A 24084-nucleotide genomic window follows, 5' to 3' on the forward strand; every position below is an offset into this window, starting at 1 on the left:
ACTATTACCTCATGATCCTTTTCCACCCAATCCAAATGCTTTTTATATCAGCAATTACTGATATTGTAACAGCAGTATTGACCTTCAGTACCTTGGCAGAGTTCAGAAAAGTCTATTTCCGCTAAAGGTTTTATTACCACAGAAATCCTCCCAGTTTGTTCATGTCCTCCTCAAGTGGATACCAGAATTTATTTGCTTTCGGTTTATAGGCTCTAGGCTTGCAGGTATATGGTTCAATTTGAGGCTCTGTTTTTGCCAAGTAAATAAACTCATCATCAAACAAAGACAGGCTTGCTTACCCATGCACACAACACTTCATTTTCTGTAGCGTTGACTATAGTTCAAATCCCAAGAGCTCTGAATGGATCGAGATGAGGTTGAAAGGCCATCTGCAGACGTTTCCAGCGAAGATCATTTTGTGTGCTAATTGAATTTGAAACATTCTTTCATAATCTTTTTGAGTGTTCATCTCTGGCAGCAGTACAAAAAACTCTTTCAGCTTGTCCAGCAAGCCAGATACACGGAGAAAGACACTGACTGCTTCCTCCCAATGAGAATCACATGGCGTATCACTCTACATGCATTCCAATGTCACCATCCACAGCCAGCCACTTGTTTTCACTCATCTCTTTTATTTTAAAGTCATAAAAAGTGGATAACAGTGCAAAACCAATCTTTGATGAGCACAAGGACTCACTTTAAAGCTTGCTTGTGCGTCTTCTTCATTGGACTGATGCAATCTATTGAATACAGTGCAGAATGCCCTTTTAAAAAAATAAATGTTACAGCGATTACAGTATACAGTACAGTGGTTCATTATCAAATATTGCATGTTGTGATGCAGTACGAAATGTTCAATTATATTCTTTCTGTACAAAACTTTTTAAACAAACGAAAAGTCTTAAAGCAAGCACTCACATACACACCCCTTTCATTCATAATCTGCTTTTTAAATTATAATTTTTTTTATTTGCCTCTAACAAACCTATAAATAACTGGTTGGCCAAATATGCATAATCTGTCAGTCAAAAATTCAAGTAAACATGCCCAAAATGCCAGTTTTAAACAGAGATGCTTCCAGAGCTGTCAAATCAATTTTGTTTTATACAATTCACCCTGACATTGTGAGAAAATTAATGTCAGAGCAGAAATAAGTGCACTTGTTATATTAGTTTGCACTCATAAGCTTTGATGGCCTTGAGTCCAACCATATTTAAATCCTGTGGACGGCACTTTAGGACTCTTGTACAATCCATGACCAATGCAATCCTGGTCATGCATCCAAATGGATATAGAGACCCACTCCGTTTTCAGGAGACACAAGCTTTCATAGAAATTTTGAAAAAAAAAAAAAAAAAAAAAAAAAAAAAAAAAAAAAAAACCATACGAAAAACCCTGAAAACAATCCCGTGTGTGCTTACTAAGCTATTTGGTGTTATTGCTTGTGTCCTCAGGTGGGAGGGGGTCCTTTGTAATGTAGGGCCAAGTGAAATGAGCGGGCCAGAGTATTGGATCGATGGCATGAGGTATTGTGGATCAAGATGAGGGGCCAGATCACCACAGCAATCAAGAGGGCAAATAGGAGGACCAGCAGTGGTGCTGAGGCCTTTCGCATGTTAAAAAACCTCAAGGGCCTCAAAAGCCAGGAGCCTCTGTGCCATAAGCTGCCAGCAGAAGCCTTCGGTCCACACAGTTCACTGGAAACAGAAATACATCATGATAAAAGGACATTTTTCAGAAGTAATAGACCTGTTCTCTGTTATGGTGATAACTGGCAAAAACAATGTTGTCCGATCTTGCTCCCGCAGAGTTTACCTCTAACCTGACCTGGAAGTTTCTTTTTAGTCATCCAGAAGCCCTTGATTAGCTGGTTCAGGTGTGTTTAATTAAAATAAACTCAAGCTAAAATCTGCAGGATAGAGGCAGGATTGAAAAATCAATTTTAATTTACACAATTTAAGTTTGGTATGCATTGGTGTGGTAGAACTGCAAGCCAAGGCTGTCCTTCAAGAAACTCTACGGTGAAAAGTATTCACTCACTGAAACTTTCAGCAAGATTTAAACAGTCAAAACTATTATCTGTGCCCTTGCTTCATGTTTAAGTCCATTTAAATCGATTTCTCTGACAAAATTGGCCTCACTGGTCAACGAAGCATATGACTTCACTTTGTCAAATTATTCTCATTGCATTTTTGCAGTCCAACAGACCTTAAAGATGCCTGTTTTGGACACTGCCCAAATCACTGGCTCATTGGTAAGAATCTTGGGTTCAACATTAAATATGTTGTACAAAACAATATTGAACCCATTTACTTTCATAGTATGGAGAAAAAAAAAACTGAGTGAATTATCCCTTTAAAAATAGTAATACTGATAGTATTACAATTCAAAAATAACCCATTTGAATATATTTTAAAACAATTTACTCCTGTGATGGCAAAGCCGAATTTTATGCTGCCATTGCTCCAGACTACAGTGTCATGATCATACAGAAATGCTGATCAAACACATTTCGTATTATCAATGTTAAAAACAGTTGTGCTGCTTAGTATTTTTGTGGGAAAAAAAAATACAATGAATAGAAATGATGAATAGAAAATTCAACATTATGAATGTCTTCACGGTCACATCTGATCAATTTAACGTCATTGTTGAATAAAGTTATTATTAGTTATTAAAACTTTTGAATGCTAATGCATTTCTAATGTCTGTTTTCACCGCTGTTCACAGAAAGAAAAAAAAGACTCAAGGTGCAAATTAGCACTAGAAAATACAATGCCTACCATAATAAATCAACCAGCTTATTAATCAAATTCAATGAAGTCTGCAAAGGAAAAGACTTTCTCACCGACTCAACTTTGCACGGGTGTTGTCCTCTAAAGAGTCGGGGAAACAAAGTCTCTCCTGCTGCCTCTAGTGACAGAGAGGGACAAGACGATAATAGCTTGAGATTAACAAAGCCCTGCAGGGACTCTATTGTTTGCCAGTTCTTTGGCACCAGTGCACATTATAAGTGCAATTATGTGTGGGGTGTGTTAAGAGGTGTAAAGCACATCATAAAAATCATGCAAGGCGCCACATTTGCTACACATTAACAGCCCTGGCTTTAATTCGCAAACCCCAGGTGATCAGAAAAGCAGTTACGGTGTTTGTAACACATATGAAGGGTGTTTGTGCAGAAAGGGCGTATGTGTCTGTACGAGTGAGATATACCTGTGGGTCTTTGTGACATTGGTAAGAATAATGCTGGAGGTCACATGACAGAGATGGGTGGGGGGTGGAGCACGTGTGTGGTGGGTGGGGGCATCTCTGGTGGAGCACACTCTCTTGATACTCAACTCCCTCCTCCTCCTCCTCCTCCTCCTTTCCAAACGGCAGAGATGAAAAACTGGAGCGCGCCTATAAAGATTCACAGGGGCAACAAACATTTTCGATTGCCAAAGAGTGGACAGCAGAGTTCTCACAACATGTGACAGCTTCGCTATGCTACAAAAGGTGCTTGTAAATCGAAAGAGATGGGCTCCATTAACTAATAAGGTTCAAGGGGGCTCTGTCTTTTTGTGCTCTCGGTTTTGCTCTCATTTTTTGAGTCCTTTAATGGGACCAACAGATTCGCTGCCTTGTCCACCTTTTCGTGTGACGCATTACACAGGCGCCCTTGGCCCTTTTGCAGTGCCAGATCCTCACTATGTTTGTGCCCACAATTACGGCAGCCATTATAGAGCGGTGGGTCTTTTTCCCCATCCCTGTAAAGCTGCCAATTAGCCATGAGCGCTGAGAAATTACAAGAGGCTCGTTGAAATGGAAATGGTCTCGCTCTCTTTCGTCGGTTTTTCCAAGGCTTCGGCAGGCAAATCGGCCTCTGCATCAGTGCAGAGGATTCTCTTTCCCAGAAGCCAACGTTGCCCCCCTCCCATCTCGCGATGAGCTTTTTAAGTCAAGATGGTACAGATTCATTTGAGATGGATTAATTAGCACGGCTGAATAATGTGCGCTTCATATTCCTTGTAACATTTCTTTAATGATATCCCTAAAATAAGCTTTTACCCACAGAAATATTAATAAATATGATAGATTTATGAATGTAGATTTGAACAGCACTTTGAGGACACATACAGGTCTTCAGCAAGTCAATGTGACATCTATTAATGGTGGAAAAGCAGCAGGATGACTATAACAGAGTAGAGACGGTTACAATGTGCACAGACTGCGACTGCAGTGTCTGGTCTTAATGAGACTTGGCATTTGAGATACTTTGAGATTTCTCCATGCGCAATTGCACCGAGTATCCATTCTGCATTTATGACTGCAGTACTAAATATGTACACCGATGAAGCAGAAATTAAATCTAGAACAAAATCAGCAAGTTACAAAGACGACTGTAGATGCGGTGCAGTGTAAAAGAACATACAGTGAGCTCCCAAAAGCCCACTAGTGCATTTTTGTGATTTAATGCAATTCGTATTATTGCTTTTCTCCGTTTATAAATTATCAGCATAAGTTTATTTCCAAGTTAAATAAAAAGTATAACGTAAAGCAGTCACATACTTTCAGAATTTAAAATGCATCTACTAAACATCACCAGCTAAAACTATGGTCACATGAAATGTAGAAATTCATTTTCTATCTTAACATTGTGAGAGACTGTCCCATTGATGAAAAGTTCAATGATTTTATATAATTACTATAATTAATGGCTATATAAAATGTTGTCTAAATCTATTTGAAAGTCTAATGATTTTATGAGCTGCAGTTCATTATAAACACATGGACAGCAGTCATTTACAGCTAAGTAAGTGACACTGATGTACCTCTGGTATTAACGCAGTCACTTTGCATCCAAAAATTCAATAATACTGACATCAAGTTAATGTCAAAAGTAATCTGCAAGAGCCATTAAATGGTTTTTGACAGTGTAATGAGTCGCATTACTCACAGAACGTTTATATACACTACCGTTCAAAAGATATTTCAATGTTTTTGAAAGAAGTGTCTAATGCTCACCAAGCCTGCATTTATTTGATATAAAAAAAAGACAGTAAAACGGTTATATTTTCTGTTCTAATACATTTTCAAATGTTATCTATTCCTGTGATGGCAAAGCAGAATTTTCAGCTTCATTACTCCAGTGTTACACGGTCCTTCAGAAACCATTCTAATATGCTGATTTGGTGCTCAGAAAGCAATTCTTATCAAAGTTTTATTTGAATAAAAGTCCTTACTGTCACTTTTAATCAATTTAATGCATTTCAAATACAAATATGACTGAATAAAAAAAAAAAAAATTAAAAAAAAAAAAATCTTACTGGCCTCAATAATTTGAACAGTGGTGTATAATATAGAACCTTAATGAGGCCTCCCTAATCACAGGTCCCAGAACAACATTCCTGGGTTGTAGGAAAAACATCCAAACTGTGGGTTTACACACTAAGCAAAATATACCTGTGGATCATGCTCTGTCTGGACAGCTTTAGAACAAAGTTGATGTGTCTGGCCCAGCCAAGCACTGATGCGCTCAGGGTCAAAGGTCACAGATTCAGGAGCCCTAGTTTCAGGTGTGGAAGTCTGATATGGTACGGCATACTGATGCTTGCCAGCTCTGATGACTGTATCCACACCACACACATGCAAAACAGATATTAGCATAAACAAATCAGGATGAGGCTGTGAAAAGAATTCCTGAATACAAGCACCAGATATAATATTTGAGAAGTAGCTGCTGCTTTAAATGGGCTAAAATTGCAATACAAAGGCTGAAAAGTTTAGAGTTTTGCCTATCATGATCCTCATAATCGAGGTTTTGGTGGCTCTTGGCTATTTTTCAAGGATATTAGAAAACAAGCCAAATTGAGAGCAGCTCTTCCATGATTATCGAGTGATTTAGAGGGACACTGCCTTCAGTGGATGGCACCAGTTACACTGACCAATCAGGAGCCATGGCTTTACCTGGCACTGGCGTCTGGGGTGGGGCCGCATACTCTAAGCTCTTCTTAATGCCCTGAAAAACACAGCAACTACGTTCAGCATTTACCTACATTATAGAAATACACATGCATGATATTCATAGTAATTTTTACCATCAAAGTGTGCTTCTATACATTAAAATGCATTTGTTTTGTATGTAGGGGTTTTAATCTAAGATGCCAGAGACCCCCAAATATGATCATTCTTGTGCATGGGACCCCATCCTAAAATTCAGAAGGAAGCTATTTAGTTTCATGCATCCAATTTAAGCATTAAAAATTAACATATATAATTATGTAAATTATAATAAAAATGAAATTTTCCAAATCTAGTTACTTTTTTTTTTTACTCCCTATAGAACTGTACGGTTAGATTATTTACATTTCTTTATTGAAATGCATTTATATTACTTTAATCATTTATTTAATCTTATTTCAGATTATTTATATATTTCAAAATGTTTTTAAAGACTCAATTTATACACAAATATAACATTATAATTATATTTATGAAATTAAAATGATACATGTGTAAATATTTGTAGAATATTTAACATTTCTTACATAATGACATTTTTCTTATACTTACTAAATAAGTTTGATTTTTATTCACTTTTTCATTTATAAACTATAATACTATTAGATTGATTTCAACTTCTTTATTTGAATGATGTATTTAGTTTAATCTTTTTATCTATACAGTTTTTTTTTTTTATAAACGGGACAAATTTTTCCAAGGACCCCATAGAATTCCCTTGCAGCCCCTGGGGGCCCTGGATCCTAATTTTAAAACCCCTGCTTTAATGCACTTTAGCAATAGAGTGCTTAAATTGCGTTAAAGTTAAATCTGAAGCCAGCTGTGTTTAATACAGAATAAACACACCAACTAACACAAACATGTAACCGTCTATTTGCATGCTACATACCCTGCATGCTACAACATGTGCAGGAACACGTGTGCTTACGTCTATGGACGCATATAAACACAGAGAACACATTGTGATCTTTTCAGTTGAAAGCCCCCCCCCAAAAAAAGACTACGCAATCCCCTCATTTGCATTTCAATTACATTTCATTGCTAGATGGAAAATGTATGCAAATACACTATACATTAAAACGCGGGCTGTGGTTTCTTGGTCCCACAATGTAGATGAGGATAAGATGAAGTTTGAGCTGTCAGATGGACTTACTGGCTGCTTGACGCTGACAGCAGCATTGTCTGGTTGCGAGTCCACAGTACTCATGCAGACTCTCCTCCTCGGAGGATATTTGGCTGGTTCATCTGTGTAAGGCACACCTGAGCGGAAGAAAGAGAATGTTGATGCTCCAGATGGGTAAAAGTTACAGTTTCTGTGTTTTAGAGAACAAACCCCTAGAAATGTATAGCCATCACAAAGAATAAAGGGCTATGAAATACAATAAATTAATCAGTCCTCATTTGGTCATGATTATTACATAATGGCTTGATTGTAATTCACACGTGAAGCATAAATGCCTCTGCAGCACCTGCGGTGGTTCACACCACATGCGCATGAAAGCATAAACAAGGTGTTAATATGCACAGTGAATGCAAAACACTCCAGTTTCACTTTAATATTCACTTGAAATTATGTGTGGAAAGTGAATTCAGGACCGAAATATTAGTATTGTAAAATATTCTAATATTCATATCATCAGCAATGACAGACATCAAGAATAGATAAACAGCAAACCACAAAAAAAAGAATAAACATTACTACAATATTTAGATTGGCTGGGTTTCAAAAAATGATGTGGACCCTGATGTTGGTAAATTAAATAAAATGGAAATATTAAAATGGAAAACAAGGAAACCTTTCTTAGATTGTTTAAAATTAAAAGTACTATAAAACTGGAAAAAAATATTAAAAGCTATTTCAGAATAAAAAATTTAATGAAAAAACTGCATAGCAAAATGATAAACTTAATCAAAAATGAAAATGAACAGAAAATATAAAAATAAAAGCTAACTCAAAATATTAGAATATAAATATTAAAATAACACTGCTATACATTTCTGTGTATGTTTTTAAGTTTAATATTAAAAAACAACTTCAATGTTTGGGTCTCAAGCTTACCCTGTAAATCACGGAATCACAATTATGTCAATTAACCATCAGCTAAAATGTAATGATCACCATTGGCCCTGTTTACAAGTAATGGACATGGAGGAACCATTGGATTGTATTCAGGGGCAATCCCTACCTGCAGCTGCAATGAAGGAGGACGAGTCTGTGCCATCATGGGAGATTGAACCACCAATGTCCACCGAAGGGTCCCACTCCAGAACCAGGTGATCTTGACTGGACTGAGGAAGACAGGCCTGAGACTGAGGTGCCATGCTGCGGTCTATAAAACACTCATCCTCCAGCATACTCTCAGACGGACAACCAGAGTCAGGAGCACACAGAGCCCAGTCATCCTCAAAAACCTGCCACAGCACAAGAAACATAAATTAAACATCTTAAAACTAGTGCTGTCAAATCAAATAATATAAAATAAATATACACAGTTCACACACATTATATGTATATACACATTTGTATGTTTAAGAAATATACATATACATACATATAAATATACACAGTACACACATTATGTAAACAAACTTTGGATGCTTGAAATTTTAATGCGATTAATTGATTTGACAGCATTACTTAAAACATTAGAATTTTCAGAATTACAATTCAGTGTAACTTAGGACAAAAAGGATACGATTTTTTTAAAGAAACTTATGCTCATCAAGGTTGTATTTGGTCAAAAATACAGTAAAATACAATATATTGTGAATTATTACAATTATTATATAACTTAAAACAACTGCTTTTTATTTGAATAAATTTTAAATATTCCTGTGATGGCAAAGCTGAATTTTCAGCATCCAATACTACAGTCTTCAGCTCATGAAAAATCTTTCATTATCATTATTATTAATGTTGAAAACAGCTGTGTAGCTTCATATTATTGTGGGAACTGTGATGCATTTTCAGGATTATTTGATCAACAGCAAGTTATGAATAAAAGTAATGATTTCAAAATGTATATTTTATATGAAACTTTGAAGAGTCTCTTCTATCTATCTATACAATGCAGTTTCTTCATTTTAAATTGTGACATTCTGAGAACATGCTGATCCTGGGTGTGGAAAAAAATTGCTACACATTATAGACATTGTGTGCTAAGCTGTGGAAAATATGCAGTGGTAATTCATTCTGAGACATCTGGTGTGGGTCTCTATAAACGTCCCATATCTGACCAACGACAACAGCATAAAGAACATAAGCACGCTACATTTTTAGCATGTCTTTACATGATCCGCTTGGACCTAAATAGACAAAGGCTCACACAGGGAACTTGTTCAAATGGACAGTGCATGTATTGTACAGTGGCTGCTTGGCTACAAGACAACTATTCAGGCTATTCAGATGATTTTTCTGCCAGAACGTATGAAGTTGGATACTTGAGAAGCTTTCCCTTGGGATAATTTTCTGAAAAATGCAACAGCCCTGCTCTGAGCAAGTGAACTTGAGATGGCACAAATGAAATTATCAAACAAAAGCTATCAGGTGAATATCAGGGCAGAGAAGAGACTCTTCAAGGTTTCATAGCCGAATGTGCATATGGTGTGTGATAATACTGATCTATAGAGGATTGATCATAAACACTGGCTTTACGTTACAGTGCTACTGTAGATATACATTCAGTCAGCTGCTTGGTTAGCCAATATTCTGGGTGGAAAATGAGTTGAAATGATTATACGCACCTTGATTTTATTCCAATATAATCGTGCAATTGAATTAGATGAAAGTTCAGAAGAGACTATGCAACGTGTTTGAGGCTTTAAACTGTCCTCACACCTGGAATGAACTAATTTGTGCCCATGCATGGATACATACCAGTCTCATGCTGAGCAAGCGCGTGTGCAGACGGCCCAGGCCCTGAAAGACACGGGTACAGTGGAGCAGGAGTTCCTGCAGCTGGTTCTCGATGGCCTGGGCATCAGCCGGCTCGCTTCTTTGGATCAGCTCTTCTCCATGCTGGAGCAAATCATTCAGTCGACCTGCACTCTCTCCAACTGCCTCCTGAAACCCCTGAGAGACAAATATACACAAAATAATTAATCATATACGATATACATCCTTAATTGTTATTACTTTTAGAGGTCAAGGCCATCCAATTCCATTCCTGGAGGGCCACAACCCTGAGAGTTTAGTTCCTACCCTAATAAAATTTGATTTATTTGATTTTTGAAAATTATTGAAAATTTGATTTTTCATCAGAACCATCTAATAAAGATCTTCAGAACTACTTGATTATAATGCGTTTTTCATTAGGGTTAGAATAAAAATAAAAATAAAGCTTAGGATCATTAAAATGTCACAATGTAAAAGCTTACATAAATTTTATAACAGCAGTTTTTCAGTAATGAGGATTATGCATAACATTAAATAAATAAAAATAAATAAATGCAAAAGGTTTTAATATATTATTACAATAAACTATTAGAATTGATCAATTAGTTAAACGTATTTTTTATTATTGCATTAAATGTTGTTATAGTAAAATATTATTATTATTATTAAAATAGTGTATTCAACAAATATATTTTTAATACTTTAACAAATTATTTAATATTTTGATACAATATTTAACAAAAAAAGTAGATTTCATTTAATTCTCAATTTTAATTTGTTCATTTGTATTTTTCATTATTTCTTTTTATATTTTTTAATTATTTCTTTTTATATTTTAATTTGCTAAAATAAATATTAAAATTAAATTAATTAAATTGTTAAATTGTATTCATTTATTTAAAAAGTAAATTGTCTGGACACATATGAACAATTATGACCCACTGCAAACAAACTTTAATAGTCCTAAAAGTAGACTCTATTTTCTTCATGCTAAATATATTAATTTTATTTTTGGGCGAAATGTGACCTGGACATGTTCTCTTAAGACTGACCAACTTGGCCTTTCTGGGATTTGTAACTGCAACCTAGGGGTTAAAGAACTGCTATTGTAACCCATAAATCCCACTACCCAGATGACGACAAAAAAAAAAAAAAAAAAAAAAAAAAAAACTGCATGGACAAATCCGGTCGATCCTTATTTCCTGAAAGTACCTGAAGCTGGCGCATCTTCGAGCAGGTGTCTTTGCCTGAGAAGTGCTCCACTTCAGTTAGCCTGAGGTCCATATCAGCCAGCCACACTGCCATCTCTTCCCTCTGCCTCTCAAAATCCTCCCGCTGGCAGACGAAATGCTGTTGCGCACACACACAGACAGACAGAGCATGATTCTGTCTGACCGTCTACACCCTGATGCTGTTTTTAGCATAGACGCAGACTGACAGGGAGGCACATCAAAATTACAACAAGGACGTCAATGTGGCAGACAGGGAGTGGAAATGGCATAAACAAAACACAGACACAGAAGCCCATGGTAAGGGGGGGCATATGCAGTGCATTCAAGCACAGACCGACAGTGCACAGGGGTCACTGCGGCTGGAAGGACAGAATTATGTAAGATGAATGCAGGCAGAGCAGAAGGCTGTATGGATAAAGAGTTAATGGGATTAAAATGAAGGCAGGAAAGGGGCAAGAGAGAAAGTAGCAACAAAAACATCTTTCAAAAATGTGATTTTTCTGGTTTTCACCTCCCAAAAAAAATTATGCTTTGAGAACCTAAAGCACCTGTATACTGTTAAAATAAGTAAATCAATCAATCAGTCACTCATTAAACATAAATATACAGTACTGTGCAAAAGTCTTAGGCCATTATATATTGGTCTCAAATTTGGAACATGGAATTTGGAAGTTATGTTCTAAATTTATGGTTGATATATAATTTATTTTATATATATAGTTATGTAAAATATGCACAAAAATACTTTTAAAAACTATATATGAAACCTATATTTGTTTACAAGTTTTAAACTAAAACTGCAAAAATCAAAGCTATAAATTGAAACAAGCTGTGCTCCAAATTTGAGGTTGACATCTCAAAAAAAAAAAAAAAAGCTTTCAATAAGTTTTTTTTTTTGGGGCGCAGTACCAAACATTTCCAGTAGATGAAATTCGATTCACATTCATTTCCTATGCAGTCATATTTGACCTATTTTTTCAGGACTATTTAACCTTTTTGAATCGTGTTCATGATTTTTTTTTGCGTGCATTTTCTAATAGCAAGTGGCAAAAACTTTACAAAGTACAGTGCCATTCGGATAAAGAAAAAAAATTAAAAATAAAGAAAAAAAAAAATAAGTAAAAACTTTTCCCACCAGCACCAAAGGGTTAAAAGATGACACCTTTGAGCAGCTTGAGGGGTCTTTATATACCTTCAGCCTGCGGCACACAATCTCCACAGTGTTGCTGAGCTGATCCCAGCGCTGGCCGCAGTCCTTCATCATTTCTATGAGCCGTGCGCCCATAGCACCTCTGAACAGGCCAACCAGAGTTCGACTCCTCTGGGTCAGTCCGTCCAGCTGGGTTAAACGTATCCTGGCCTCAGTACGCAGGTTCTGGAAGGAGATACAAAAACACAGTGAGATCATGCGATTAACTAAGAGGTAACCCCCTCTAAACTCTAAAAGTAACCACCGGAAGGTGTAAAAAAAAAAAAAAAAAAATATCCCACCGGTTCCCTGATTAGCTAAAGCAGGTTATTTTAAGAAATTAGTGCAAGGGGTTAAGACTGAGGGAGGCGCAATGGTGCTTAGGAGGAGAGCCAAGTAGTTTGACGACCATTTGGTGTCATTTATCTTCACTGGCATGGGTCCCGGGCTTCTAGACAGTCTGAGTAAATGCGCTGTCTGTGCGTTTGTAAGCGTGTCTCTGTATCGTTGATAACACTTTCATTGTAGAAAGCGTCAAAACGCTGGCTGGCATCCACTCAGCAACAGACACCTGTAATGACTAATTGGAGATGGTCTTGCTCTCATCTTACTCGCGCTCGGTTGATGTAGTTACGGTTGATGTAGGCGGAAGTACCGAGTCAGTGTTTACAAATGTGCGGAAGGAGGACCATATACACACATTCAAATGTCTTTGTGTCAGTTTATCGTTTAAATTGCCCATTTCGTGTGCGTATCCTGGGTGTTTTAATATTAAAAAGCCGACTGACTCGGTACTTCCGCCTAAGTCAACCGTGACCTTTTCCACGTCATTGCATATTACGTGACGTCACGAACGCGCATCACAGAACAGAGCACGGCGAGCATTTGTGCTTATAAAACTTAAACTTTTTTATTTATTTTTGAAATGACCGATCGTGTCGCTAGATAAGACCCTTATTCATCGTCTGGTATCGTTTAAAGCCCTTTGAAGCTGCACTGAAACTGTCATTTGGACCTTGAATCGTTTGGGTCCCAATGAAGTCCATTATATGGAGAAATGTTTTCATCAAAAACCTTAATTTCTTTTCGACTGAAGAAAGAAAGACATGGACATCTTGGATGACATGGGGGTGAGTAAATTATCAGCAAAAGTTTTTTTTAAAAGTGAACTAATCCTTTAACTTTTATAAAGAATCTCTCTTTGGTTTTGAGACTTTAGTCTTTGCAACTTCAGGGCTCTTATCTATGCATGAACAGCTTGTAACACTCCAGAGAGAAAGGAAAACTTGAATCGCATCATATGACCCATTTAAACGTTACTTTTTTTCCCCTTTCTTGCTAATTTTATTTTAATTTTTTTTTTTTACAGTGTTTTACAAAATATTTGAAAACTTTTGCAAGGTTAGTTCAGTTCATGATAGTTACTTACTTTACTTTTGTCATTTAGCAGACGCTTTTGTCCAAAGCGACTTACAAATAAGAAAAAGTAACTAAAACTAAAAAGTTACAACTCTATAAATACTATCTACCCACATATTTAAGAAAATAAAGAAATAAAATAAAATTAACATGCATATAACAACAACATTTCAATAATAAACATATCAATGAAAAAATTAAATAAAAAGCTACTACTATCCCTTGCCGGTGTCCCTGCCCGGTGGAGTCGCACGGTAGAGTCGATGGTCTTTACACTCTTTGGTCTTCACACTAAGAGGGCTTCACACGACGACTGCCGCGACCGCTGCCGCGGTATAATAACCTTTATTATACCAAACCAACAAATGATCATTTCAATTCAGCTGGACCCACTTTCCTGTTTATCAACTACAAATGGCCAAGCAAGTGCACACACTGACAAGATACACGATACAGTACGAGACCAAACGCGATTTCAGCAACTCTCATCCTAGTAAACAAAATAAGCGTTTCCTAGCAACGGCAAATGCGCTAAACACTGAGACAAGTAAATACACTTACGAGCTGATTTTAAACTTCCGCTGATAGACTGCTTCTCTTAAAGACCACTTCATTACACTGCCTTCTGCTGGCGCTTGAACCCACTTTCCTGTTTATCAACTACAAATGGCCAAGCAAGTGCACACACTGACAAGATACACGATACAGTACGAGACCAAACGCGATTTCAGCAACTCTCATCCTAGTAAACAAAAAGCTGATAGTTCATCATGTGACTCCCCAAAAACTTATATTTATGAAATAATAATCATTATTTGTAAAATAAATAAATAAAAAACAAATGATAAAAATTAACAACATCATTAATAATACATTTAAATAAATAAATTATTTTAACTGCAATAAATATTTAATTTTGTTTTTAAATATTGATCAAGATATCCACATTAACATGTCTACACTCAGGTGCATGGATTTTTTTTGGGGTGGGGGGGGGGGGGGGTGGACATGCATTCAAATATATCAAATGTTTTCCTTATAAAAGTACACAGAGTAAAGAGTATATTTTTATAGAGCCTTGGCGTGCATTTCAAAATTGCATTTTTATCACGCATTTTCTCTACTTTTTTTTTCCCCCCTTTTTATTATCATGGACACTTATTTGTCATTGACCCTTAAAAGTCATCTAACTATATTGAAGTTAGACCAAACATCTCATTACCTCATATTTTTGTAACTCCTCTTTTGCTGTGACATACAACACATGGCTGGAGTTTGGAGATGCTGCTATTTTCTCAGCTGATCGAAGCCAGTCGTCCAAACAGGAGAGCTCTTTCTTGAATTCATACCACATCATCCACCTCCTCTCCAGCCTTATGGACAAATGAGAAACAATTAGCTAGAACAACCTGTACAGATCAGTTATACAGACAGGATGCCAATATACATCGACGGCTACTCACTTGACGCAGCTCTCGAGGGAGAAGGAAGCATCTTGGCTCAAGTCTCCAATGGACGACCACTCATTAGAGAACTCATTCAAATCATCATGCAGTTGAGAGCTTCTCGAGGGAAAGCAGGTCTCAGAGAACTGTAGGTAGAGACCAATTTGGGGGTTCATATTAACACGTGTTTGCTTCTCTTCCCTGTCTTCATCACTTCCTTTGAGGCCTACACTGGTGTTTCCATGGTGACTGGTTTTGAGTGACGTCTCTTCTAACATCCTGGCATCACCAAGTACCACCTGTTTACAAGAACACAAAAGGGAGGCCAGTTCATTAGGCTCAAACACAACATGATGCACAGACATATTGTAACCCGGTTGTCAAAACGGAGCTCTTTCAGTAATGTATTCTTCCATATGAGGTGGTAAATGCATTGTGGGATGTTTCTTTTCTACAAATTAAAAAAAGGGAGCACAAATGTTATATGGTACTTGACATTAAATATTTCGGGAAGCATCTAAAACAATTTTTAACAGGGATTTACTATTTTATGACTACGCATGCAGATTCTATAAGCAGATAATTATTGAGAAATTTTAATTATTTTTATAATAAAAATCCATTTGTCAGTTTTAAAACTAAATTAGTAAAGCCAAAACGTGATTAAAATAGTGAAAAAGTTAAATTAGTGGTCACCATTTAAAGGATTTAAAATATAATTAAAATGAATACAAATCTTGAATAAATAAAATCTTAAAACACTAGGAAAATAACAAAAGTGTTAAAATTAAACAAATTATTTGAAACAAATTGCAAATAAAATAAAATCTTAAATTACTGCATAAATATAAATAATCAAATATTTAAAAAAGCCACAAAATCAAATACTTAAAATAAACAATTATCATAATTTATAAATGAAAACTACACAAATATATTTCATAAATTTATACAAATAAAAAAAAATCATAAATAAAATATATTTCACAAAAATAACTAAAATAATCATTGATAAAATCAAATAAAATCATGAAAAATGCATATCAAATACATTCATAATAAAATAAATCAAAATCAAAACAAATTCATTCATAAAATTAAAAAAAACAAACCGATAAAATCTAAAAACCTAATTAAAATCATGAATAATTCAATTTCATAAATACAATCATAAATAATAAAAACATCAAAAATGCATAAAACAAAGTCACCAAAAAAAAAAAAAAATTTTTTTACACAAATCTTAAATGAGATCATCAATACAGGTCAGAATCGCTCAGGCCTACAACTCTTAGTCGACCAACACAAGTTCAATTTCCTTGAAAGTTTCCACCTTAAAATCTCTCATCTCAAAAGAATTTCATGATTCATTCACAGTGCATAGAAACCCACAAGTGCAGTATCAGTTAGAAAAGCTATGGTTTCTCTGCATGACAAACGCATTAAAACTTTCAGACACCTCAGACATAGAGAAAAGGCTCGGGTGCTCTGGGGTATAACTTCAGCCATCAAAAACCATAAATCAGTTTTATGCCCATTACCCAAAGGAGTTACGACGCTGCCACCCCAGCCCTGGCAGAAAAAAGCCAAATAGATTTTCCTCACTCTAATACCTGCATAATGTGGCTGACAGAGCAAGGTCAGCGATGCCAGGCCGTGGCTGCGGTCAATCAAGAGTGATGCTCCCAAAAAGTGCCTTAGGCTGACCTCACTGCTGACCTTACGACTAACAAACACTTCAAGAAGAGCTTAAATGCCTATGCGAGTCTCAACAGCGACCCACATTTGTAATTATGAATGGACTTGCCTTGCAAAAAACCACTTGGGGAGAATGGTCCTTTCAAAACTTTAAGACTGATCAGCTTATAACTCAAAGCTAGACAGGCATAATTCACATAATTCGCAACCTTGCCATCCACCTCGGCCGCCTCCACCGCAGGTACACGCAGACTTCAGGCTCAGCCGAAATGACTGTCATTTCTCAGGGTCCGCTGTGAGTTTGCCCCAGTGGAGGGCATTAAGGCACTGGACTGAGTCTCAAAGCAGTCAGGTTGAAAATCGAAGTCACCGTTATTGCTTTTCTCAACCAGCAGAGAGTGTTGCTCTCGCCTGAGGAGTAATGGAGTGCAAACACGACCACAATCCATACTCTGTTCCTAACCTTTTCAGAAGTTTACAAACTTACAGCAGGCTGCAGGCCATTTCCCATCTCATGGTGAGCTTGTGTCTTGAGGAACAGGTGTGGACGTGTGACACCCAACAGGCGTGCAGTGACACAATGACTGGAAATGGGATGTTAAGAATCTGGTTTCACTCTGTAGGCCTACAGTACATCCAAGCCCAGATTTAGTTACATATTATACTGTTCCAAGCACGAAAACCAAACCATGGAGATGGTCATGCAAGCCCAACACGTGGTATAGGGGTACAAGAAGTTCTCACAGGTGTAAACGCAACAAAGTTGACTATTTTGGCATCAAATCCAGCTTGACCATGGTAATCACATTCATGTAATCCTGGAAGAAAGTCAGAAAAGGAGAATGGTAAATTAATTTAAAAAAGCAGGATCAGAAATCAGGATGAGATCACATTACACATACAGTCCTAAATATCGGCACCCTTGCAATTCTGTCAGAAAATGCAACACTTCTCTCAGAAAATTGTTCCAATTGCAAATGTTTTGGTATATTCACGTGCTTATTGTTTTTGTTTGCACTGCAACAACACACAAGAAAAAAAACAGAAGAAAAGTCAAACTTGATAAAATTTCACACAGAACTCAAAAATGGACTGGACAAAATTATTAAGAAATAATTGCTTTTCAAGCATGTTATGCTCCTGTAATTTGTATTGACACCTGTGGCAAGTAACAGGTGTGGGCAATATAGTAATCACACTTGCAACCAGTTAAAATGGAGAAAAATTGACTCAACCTTTGTGTTGTGCGTCACACGGAGCATGGAGAAAAGAGAAGTATAAAGAGTTGTCAGTGGATTTGAGAGAATTTTTTGGAAACACATGGACAATCTCAAGGCTACAAGTTCATCTCCAGAGATCTTAATGTTCCTGTGTCCACTGTGCACAAGATCATCAAGAGGTTTACAGCCCACGGCACTGTAGCTAACCTCCCTGGACATGGACAGAAGAGCAAAATTAATGAAAAATTACAATGAAGGATTGTTTGAATGGTGGATAAAAGAACCCCGATTAACTTCTAAACAAATTCAAGCTGATCGGCAGATACAGGGCACAACAGTGTCAGCTCGCACTATCTGTCTCCATCTGAATGAAAAGGGACATATGGTAGGAGATCAAGGAGGACACCACTGTTAACAAAGGAGTTTGTCAAAACTTTTCTGCTTCAGGCACTGGATGCCTTGACTGTGTGAATGGTATCATGAAATCTGATGATTACCAAAGAATTTTGGGGCGTAAGGTAATGGCCAGTGTCAGAAAGCTGCGTCTCCACCAGAGATCATGGGTCTTCCAGCAGGACAATGACCTGAAACACTTCAAAAAGCACTCAGAAATGGTTACAAACAAAGTGCTGGAGAGTTCTGAAATGGCCAGCAATGAGTCCAGATCTGAATCCCATAGAACACCTGTGGAGAGAGCTCAAAACAGCAGTTGGGAGAAGGCATCCTTCAAATCTGAATGACCTGGAGCAGTTTGCAAAAGAAGAGTGGTCCAAAATTCCAGTAGAGAGGTGTAAGAAACTCATTCATGGTTACAGGAAGCGATTGATTTCAGTTATTTTTTCCAAAGGGGGTGCTACCAAATATTAAGCTAAGGGTGCCAATAATTTTGTCCAGTGCATTTTTGGGGTTCTGTGTGGAATTGTATCAGATTTGACTTTTCTTCTGTTTTTTTTTGTGTTGTTCCAATGCAAACAAAAAAAATAAACATGCGAGTACCAAAACATTTGCAACAGCAACAATTTTCTGAGAGAAGGGTTGCATTTTCTGACAGAATGGCAAGGGTGCCGATATTTTTGGCCATAACTGTATGTAATGTAATTACATTAGGCCAAATTCAGACTAAGCACCTGTAAATCCTAAGCAAAATCAAATGAATGAGAAATGAATAAAATCAAAGAAAAAATTGTATTAAAATCATAAATCAATAAATAATTGTCAATAAATACAATTCGTAAACATTCATAAATAAAATCAAAGTAAAAGAAAATAAAATTAAATAAATATATTTATAAAAAAAAAAAATACATGAATCACAACCAATAAAAAAAACCCTCACAAATAATTAAAATCAATCAATCCAGTCAAATGAAAGTTTAAAAATATCAAATAAATTACAAATAAGAATCTAGTCATGAAATAATTTTTTTAAATCATAAAATATTCTAAGTTAATAATTTATTTTAAATTTCAATAAATTTTGCATAAATACAGTAATAGCACCCAAGACAAAAAAAGTCTAAAATTAACTAAAATAAATAAATACTCAAATAAAATGTTAAGACAAATTTCATAAATACATTTGTTAATAATAATAATAAACAAATATAAAATAATCAAAACTATGATAAATATTTATAAATACAAATAAATTACAATATAATCATACAAAAATAAATGAAAATCAAATATAAATGTTTTGTAAATACATTCATACATTTTAAAATAAAACCCAAGTCAAATCAAATTAAAATATAAAAAAATTAAATAATCAAATAAATTACAAAGTAAATAAATAAACACACACACACACCTCACAAGTAAAAGTAACAAATGTAAATAAATGTTGGTATCCAGTCCAGTCACAGATAGCTTGACCATGGTAATTATATACATGTAATCCTGCAAGAAAGCCATGGACAAGGATCATAGTAAGTTGATATAGACACCAGGATCAGAAAGCAGCATGAGACACACAAGGATGAAATGACAGGCTGGATTACAGATGCTTAGTCATCCTATTCAGCTAGTGTCGGTGGTTTGGCTAGAAACAGACGAGGCAGGTGCATCTGGGGACCTTTCCATAACACAGCCTGCATTTGAATGAGCTGGAGTTGAATAAACACGCAAACTGCGGTCTGTGAGAGTGACGGGGGACAAAAAAGCCCTTCCATTTAGGCGAAAGGTGATGCGGGATGAGTCTGCATGTGGAAGCAAATGAAAAGTAATGATGCATTCAATACATCAATGAAGCTCAAATCACTCTCGGGCTTCTTATTCAGCGTTTATAGTCCATTTTTCCACATCACATGACACCTCAGTACAGGCACAAAACACCCTCACAGAAAATGAACGTCGCTCTGGGGAGAACATCATTTTTCTTTCTTAATGGCAAATAAAGTGGCGCTTGTCTCCTTGGCACTGAATAAAGCTCATGGCAAACGGAGGTAATGTTACCCTTTCGGTGGCCAATGACAATTACTTCGCTCTGTTTATCATAAGCCGGGGAAAGGTTATAACACTGTTGCTGTTTTCATCCGAAGCAGTAAACACCCATCTCTTGCCAAGCTCAGGGCTCGTACTGAATCTCATCCCACACGCTGCCAAGCAAAACGTAGAACCGACAATTTCTGCCCACATTCTATTGATTAATTTCAGGTGGAGGACAAAAATGAGTTTAACAGCATGTCTAATGACTCTAATCAATCACACCACTGAAAACCTCTATAGTAAATACTAATTAGACTCTTCGACCAACATCTGAGACCTAAACTAACTTTTCTACAATAAACTATGAACTAGGACCACAAGCAAGGAAATAAAGGATCAGTAACTATGAACTGGTGGGTGGTGACCTAAAAAAATAAATTAAAAAAGCTAATAAAATGCAACTAACCATACATTTATGGATAGATAGGATTACTAAATTCTTATCCATGTTACAAGTAAAAAAAAAAAAAAAAAAAAAAAAAAAAAAAAGTGTTATATCTCTTGTTGTTGACAAAAGCCATGCATTTAATTATATTTTTTGTAAATACTTTTCATGCAAATTCAGTCACTTGGCAATATGAAAAATACTAATACAACTAATTCGGCCCAGTATTTGATCCATGTGTTAGGATGATTAAAATATAAATGCATAAGCTATTAATAATGTTTAAAAAATAAATACCAACAATAAATAAATTGAAAATAACAATAAACTAATATACACATAATAATAGTATGGTCCAGTATTTGATCAATGTGTTAGGATATTTAAAAATATTAATAAACTATTAATAATTAAAAATACCAATAAACTACTAATAACAATAATAAATAAATATAAACAAACTATAATAATAATAATAATAATGATTTAAACATACATGCATAAAATAACAAACAAATAAAACACTTCAATAATATGTAATAATAATAAATAAAATGAATGCATAAAATATCTATATAAAAATCACTAACTATTAATGTGAATATTCATAAATTTATCTACTTAAGAATAAAATGAATGCATAAAACATCTATAAAAAAATAAAACTTAACATACAATATTTTCCATACAGAAATAATAACAGCAACACCTACACAGTTGCAAATGCATGTTAATAATTCTTCATATTTGGCTTATGTAGCTCATTGTAAAATGTTTTGTTTTTTATTTTTATGACTTATGTACAGAATCGTGTTGGGTCACCACTTAACGTCCAACATAAATCCTTGGTTCTCAATCAAAACCAGCGGAGAACCAGTGGTTTATGTGATGAACACCACAGATCGGCACAATTTTAACACCATTTGCTCAGTGTGAGTCACAAAACTACGACAAGCTAAAATAGTTCTGCATGATTGAGCCAACCTGTTGGGTAAATGTATTTTTAATCGAAAACGTGCGCACACACTCCTGGTGAGGTGACAGCGCTCCACCCACTCCCGTCTGTGCCGTCCCATGGAGGCGGCCTGAGGGACATCTGTGTTTCCGGTGATGAGTGCTCATGAAGACGGAGGAGATAAGGACCCTGGTGCTGTACACTCCCTGATCCCGAACCCTCGGCTCTCACTCCCCGTCCTCCCAGAGACTGCACTCATTGTCTCTTTGGTGCCACAGGCCCAAATCACAAACAAACAGGCCTTTCTCAGCACCCGGATAGGGAGAAGAGGCCAGTGCCAGGACACCTGATCTGATCCACTACACACACACACACACACACACACACACACACAAAGCAAGAGATGAACCAGGCCCCCCTCCTCTCCCCGGGCCCCTCGGAGACCAAGCTGTGCAGAAGGGCAAAAGCATTGGTACAGCAAACTCCTGTGAATTACGGTTCATTACATCTAATTTGCCATTAAACAGAAAATGTGTCTCAATTTAAGACCAGCCGTGGCCTTAATACTCCTAATAGGAGCTGAATGCTCTCTGAGAAATTGTCAGTATGTGATTCAAGTAGCTAGATCAGCCTTCAAATCCAATCCAGGCTTCTTCTAATCCCATTTACAGCACTCACAATCTGGTGAGAGTCCTCAAACTGCATCCTCTTGGAATTGCCTTCATTTCCCAGGCTTAAGACCACACCGTTCCAAAAACAACAGACGACAAAGAAGAATCTGCTGCTTTGTGACAATATCAAAGGTACAACGAGGATGTCATCCATTAATTGCAACATATAGCCAAAGGCAAGGCACTACAAAAAACGTTCTTGTTAAGAAGATGAATTCTGCCGCTCCACGTGAAGGCGTCATAGCTGGAGATGGAAATGATTGTTCTCTCAGCTGCGATTCCCCAGCTAGCAGACGCCTAACAGGTGTTGTGCTCAGGGAGAATAACGCAGACTCATTCATCTGATGACTGAGGATTCATTCAAGGACAGACAGCAAGTTTTACACAACAGAATGTCTGTTTGACACATCACTGTTGTAGCCTGAGGCAAGGTCATTCTATCAGGAGAAAGATAAAGACAGAATGTAACTCTCTAATCACTTCAAAGAGAACAGAATAAATAAAAAAGAACAACAATTACCAAAAACAATTAACTTATCAAAATAGTTAGACACACAATAAACTTATTTTACTATTAAATGAAAACAATAATTACCTTTATAAATCATAACATATTATAAATAATATATTGTAATATTATTAATAATAAATTAATTGTAACTTATATTTTTATTTTATTATGTCAATGTATTCTATATTGTATACACATTTATAAAATATAAAGTATTATTCTTATTCCATACACTATTGTTGTTGTTGCTCTTAATAATAATAATAATAATATCGTTTGCATTTTAATATAATTAATCATTTTAATATTTTTCAATTTATCACTTTTTTTTATAATAAAACTATTTACATAAATAAATTTACACAATTATTCAAAATTTATATATATATATATATATATATATATATATATATATATATATATATATATATATATATATATATACACACATATATACATACACACACACACTGTTGCATGCAAAAGTTTGGGAACCCCTTGCAGAATCTGTGAAAATGTGAATAATTTTAACAAAATAAGAGAGATCATACAAAATGCATGTTATTTTTTATTTACTACTGTCCTGAGTAAGATATTTGCCAAAAAAAGGCGTTTACATATAGTCCACGATAACAAATAGCTGAAATTATTAAAATAAACCCCTTCAAAAGTTTGGGAACCCTTGGTTCTTGATACTGTGTGTGGTTACCTGGATGATCTACGACTGTTTTTTTGTTTTGTGATGGTTTTTCATGAGTCCCTTGTTTGCTCTGAACAGGTAAACTGAGCACTGTTCTTCAGAAAAATCCTCCAGGTCCTGCAGAATCTTCAGTTTTCCAGCATCTTTTGCATATTTGAACCCTTTCCAGCAGTAACTGTATGATTTTGAGATCCATCTCTTCACACTGAGGACGATTGAGGGACTCAAACACAACTATTAAAACAGGTTCAAACATTCACCGATGCTCCAGAAGGAA

At 35.9% G+C, this 24084-nt stretch overlaps 1 protein-coding gene across 1 annotated transcript in view; it reads right to left on the reverse strand.

Moving 5' to 3' along the window:
- Positions 1-619: 619 nt before the first annotated feature.
- Positions 620-24084, reverse strand: part of LOC306854049 (uncharacterized protein) — a 29537-nt gene continuing 6072 nt past the window's right edge. The window contains exons 2-13 of the mRNA XM_079391836.1: positions 15199-15479; positions 14958-15108; positions 12320-12502; positions 11108-11245; positions 9878-10072; positions 8187-8412; positions 7154-7260; positions 5947-5998; positions 5443-5606; positions 3214-3399; positions 2849-2913; positions 620-1697 (exon numbers count right to left, since the gene is read on the reverse strand). Coding sequence (XP_079247962.1) covers positions 1451-1697; positions 2849-2913; positions 3214-3399; positions 5443-5606; positions 5947-5998; positions 7154-7260; positions 8187-8412; positions 9878-10072; positions 11108-11245; positions 12320-12502; positions 14958-15108; positions 15199-15458 — 1974 coding nt within the window. The 5' untranslated portion in view covers positions 15459-15479 and the 3' untranslated portion in view covers positions 620-1450. The remainder of the gene's footprint in view (positions 1698-2848; positions 2914-3213; positions 3400-5442; positions 5607-5946; positions 5999-7153; positions 7261-8186; positions 8413-9877; positions 10073-11107; positions 11246-12319; positions 12503-14957; positions 15109-15198; positions 15480-24084) is intronic.

Source organism: Barbus barbus (assembly GCF_936440315.1).
Source record: "Barbus barbus genome assembly, chromosome: 34".
In the NCBI taxonomy this organism is placed as follows: Eukaryota; Metazoa; Chordata; class Actinopteri; order Cypriniformes; family Cyprinidae; genus Barbus; species Barbus barbus.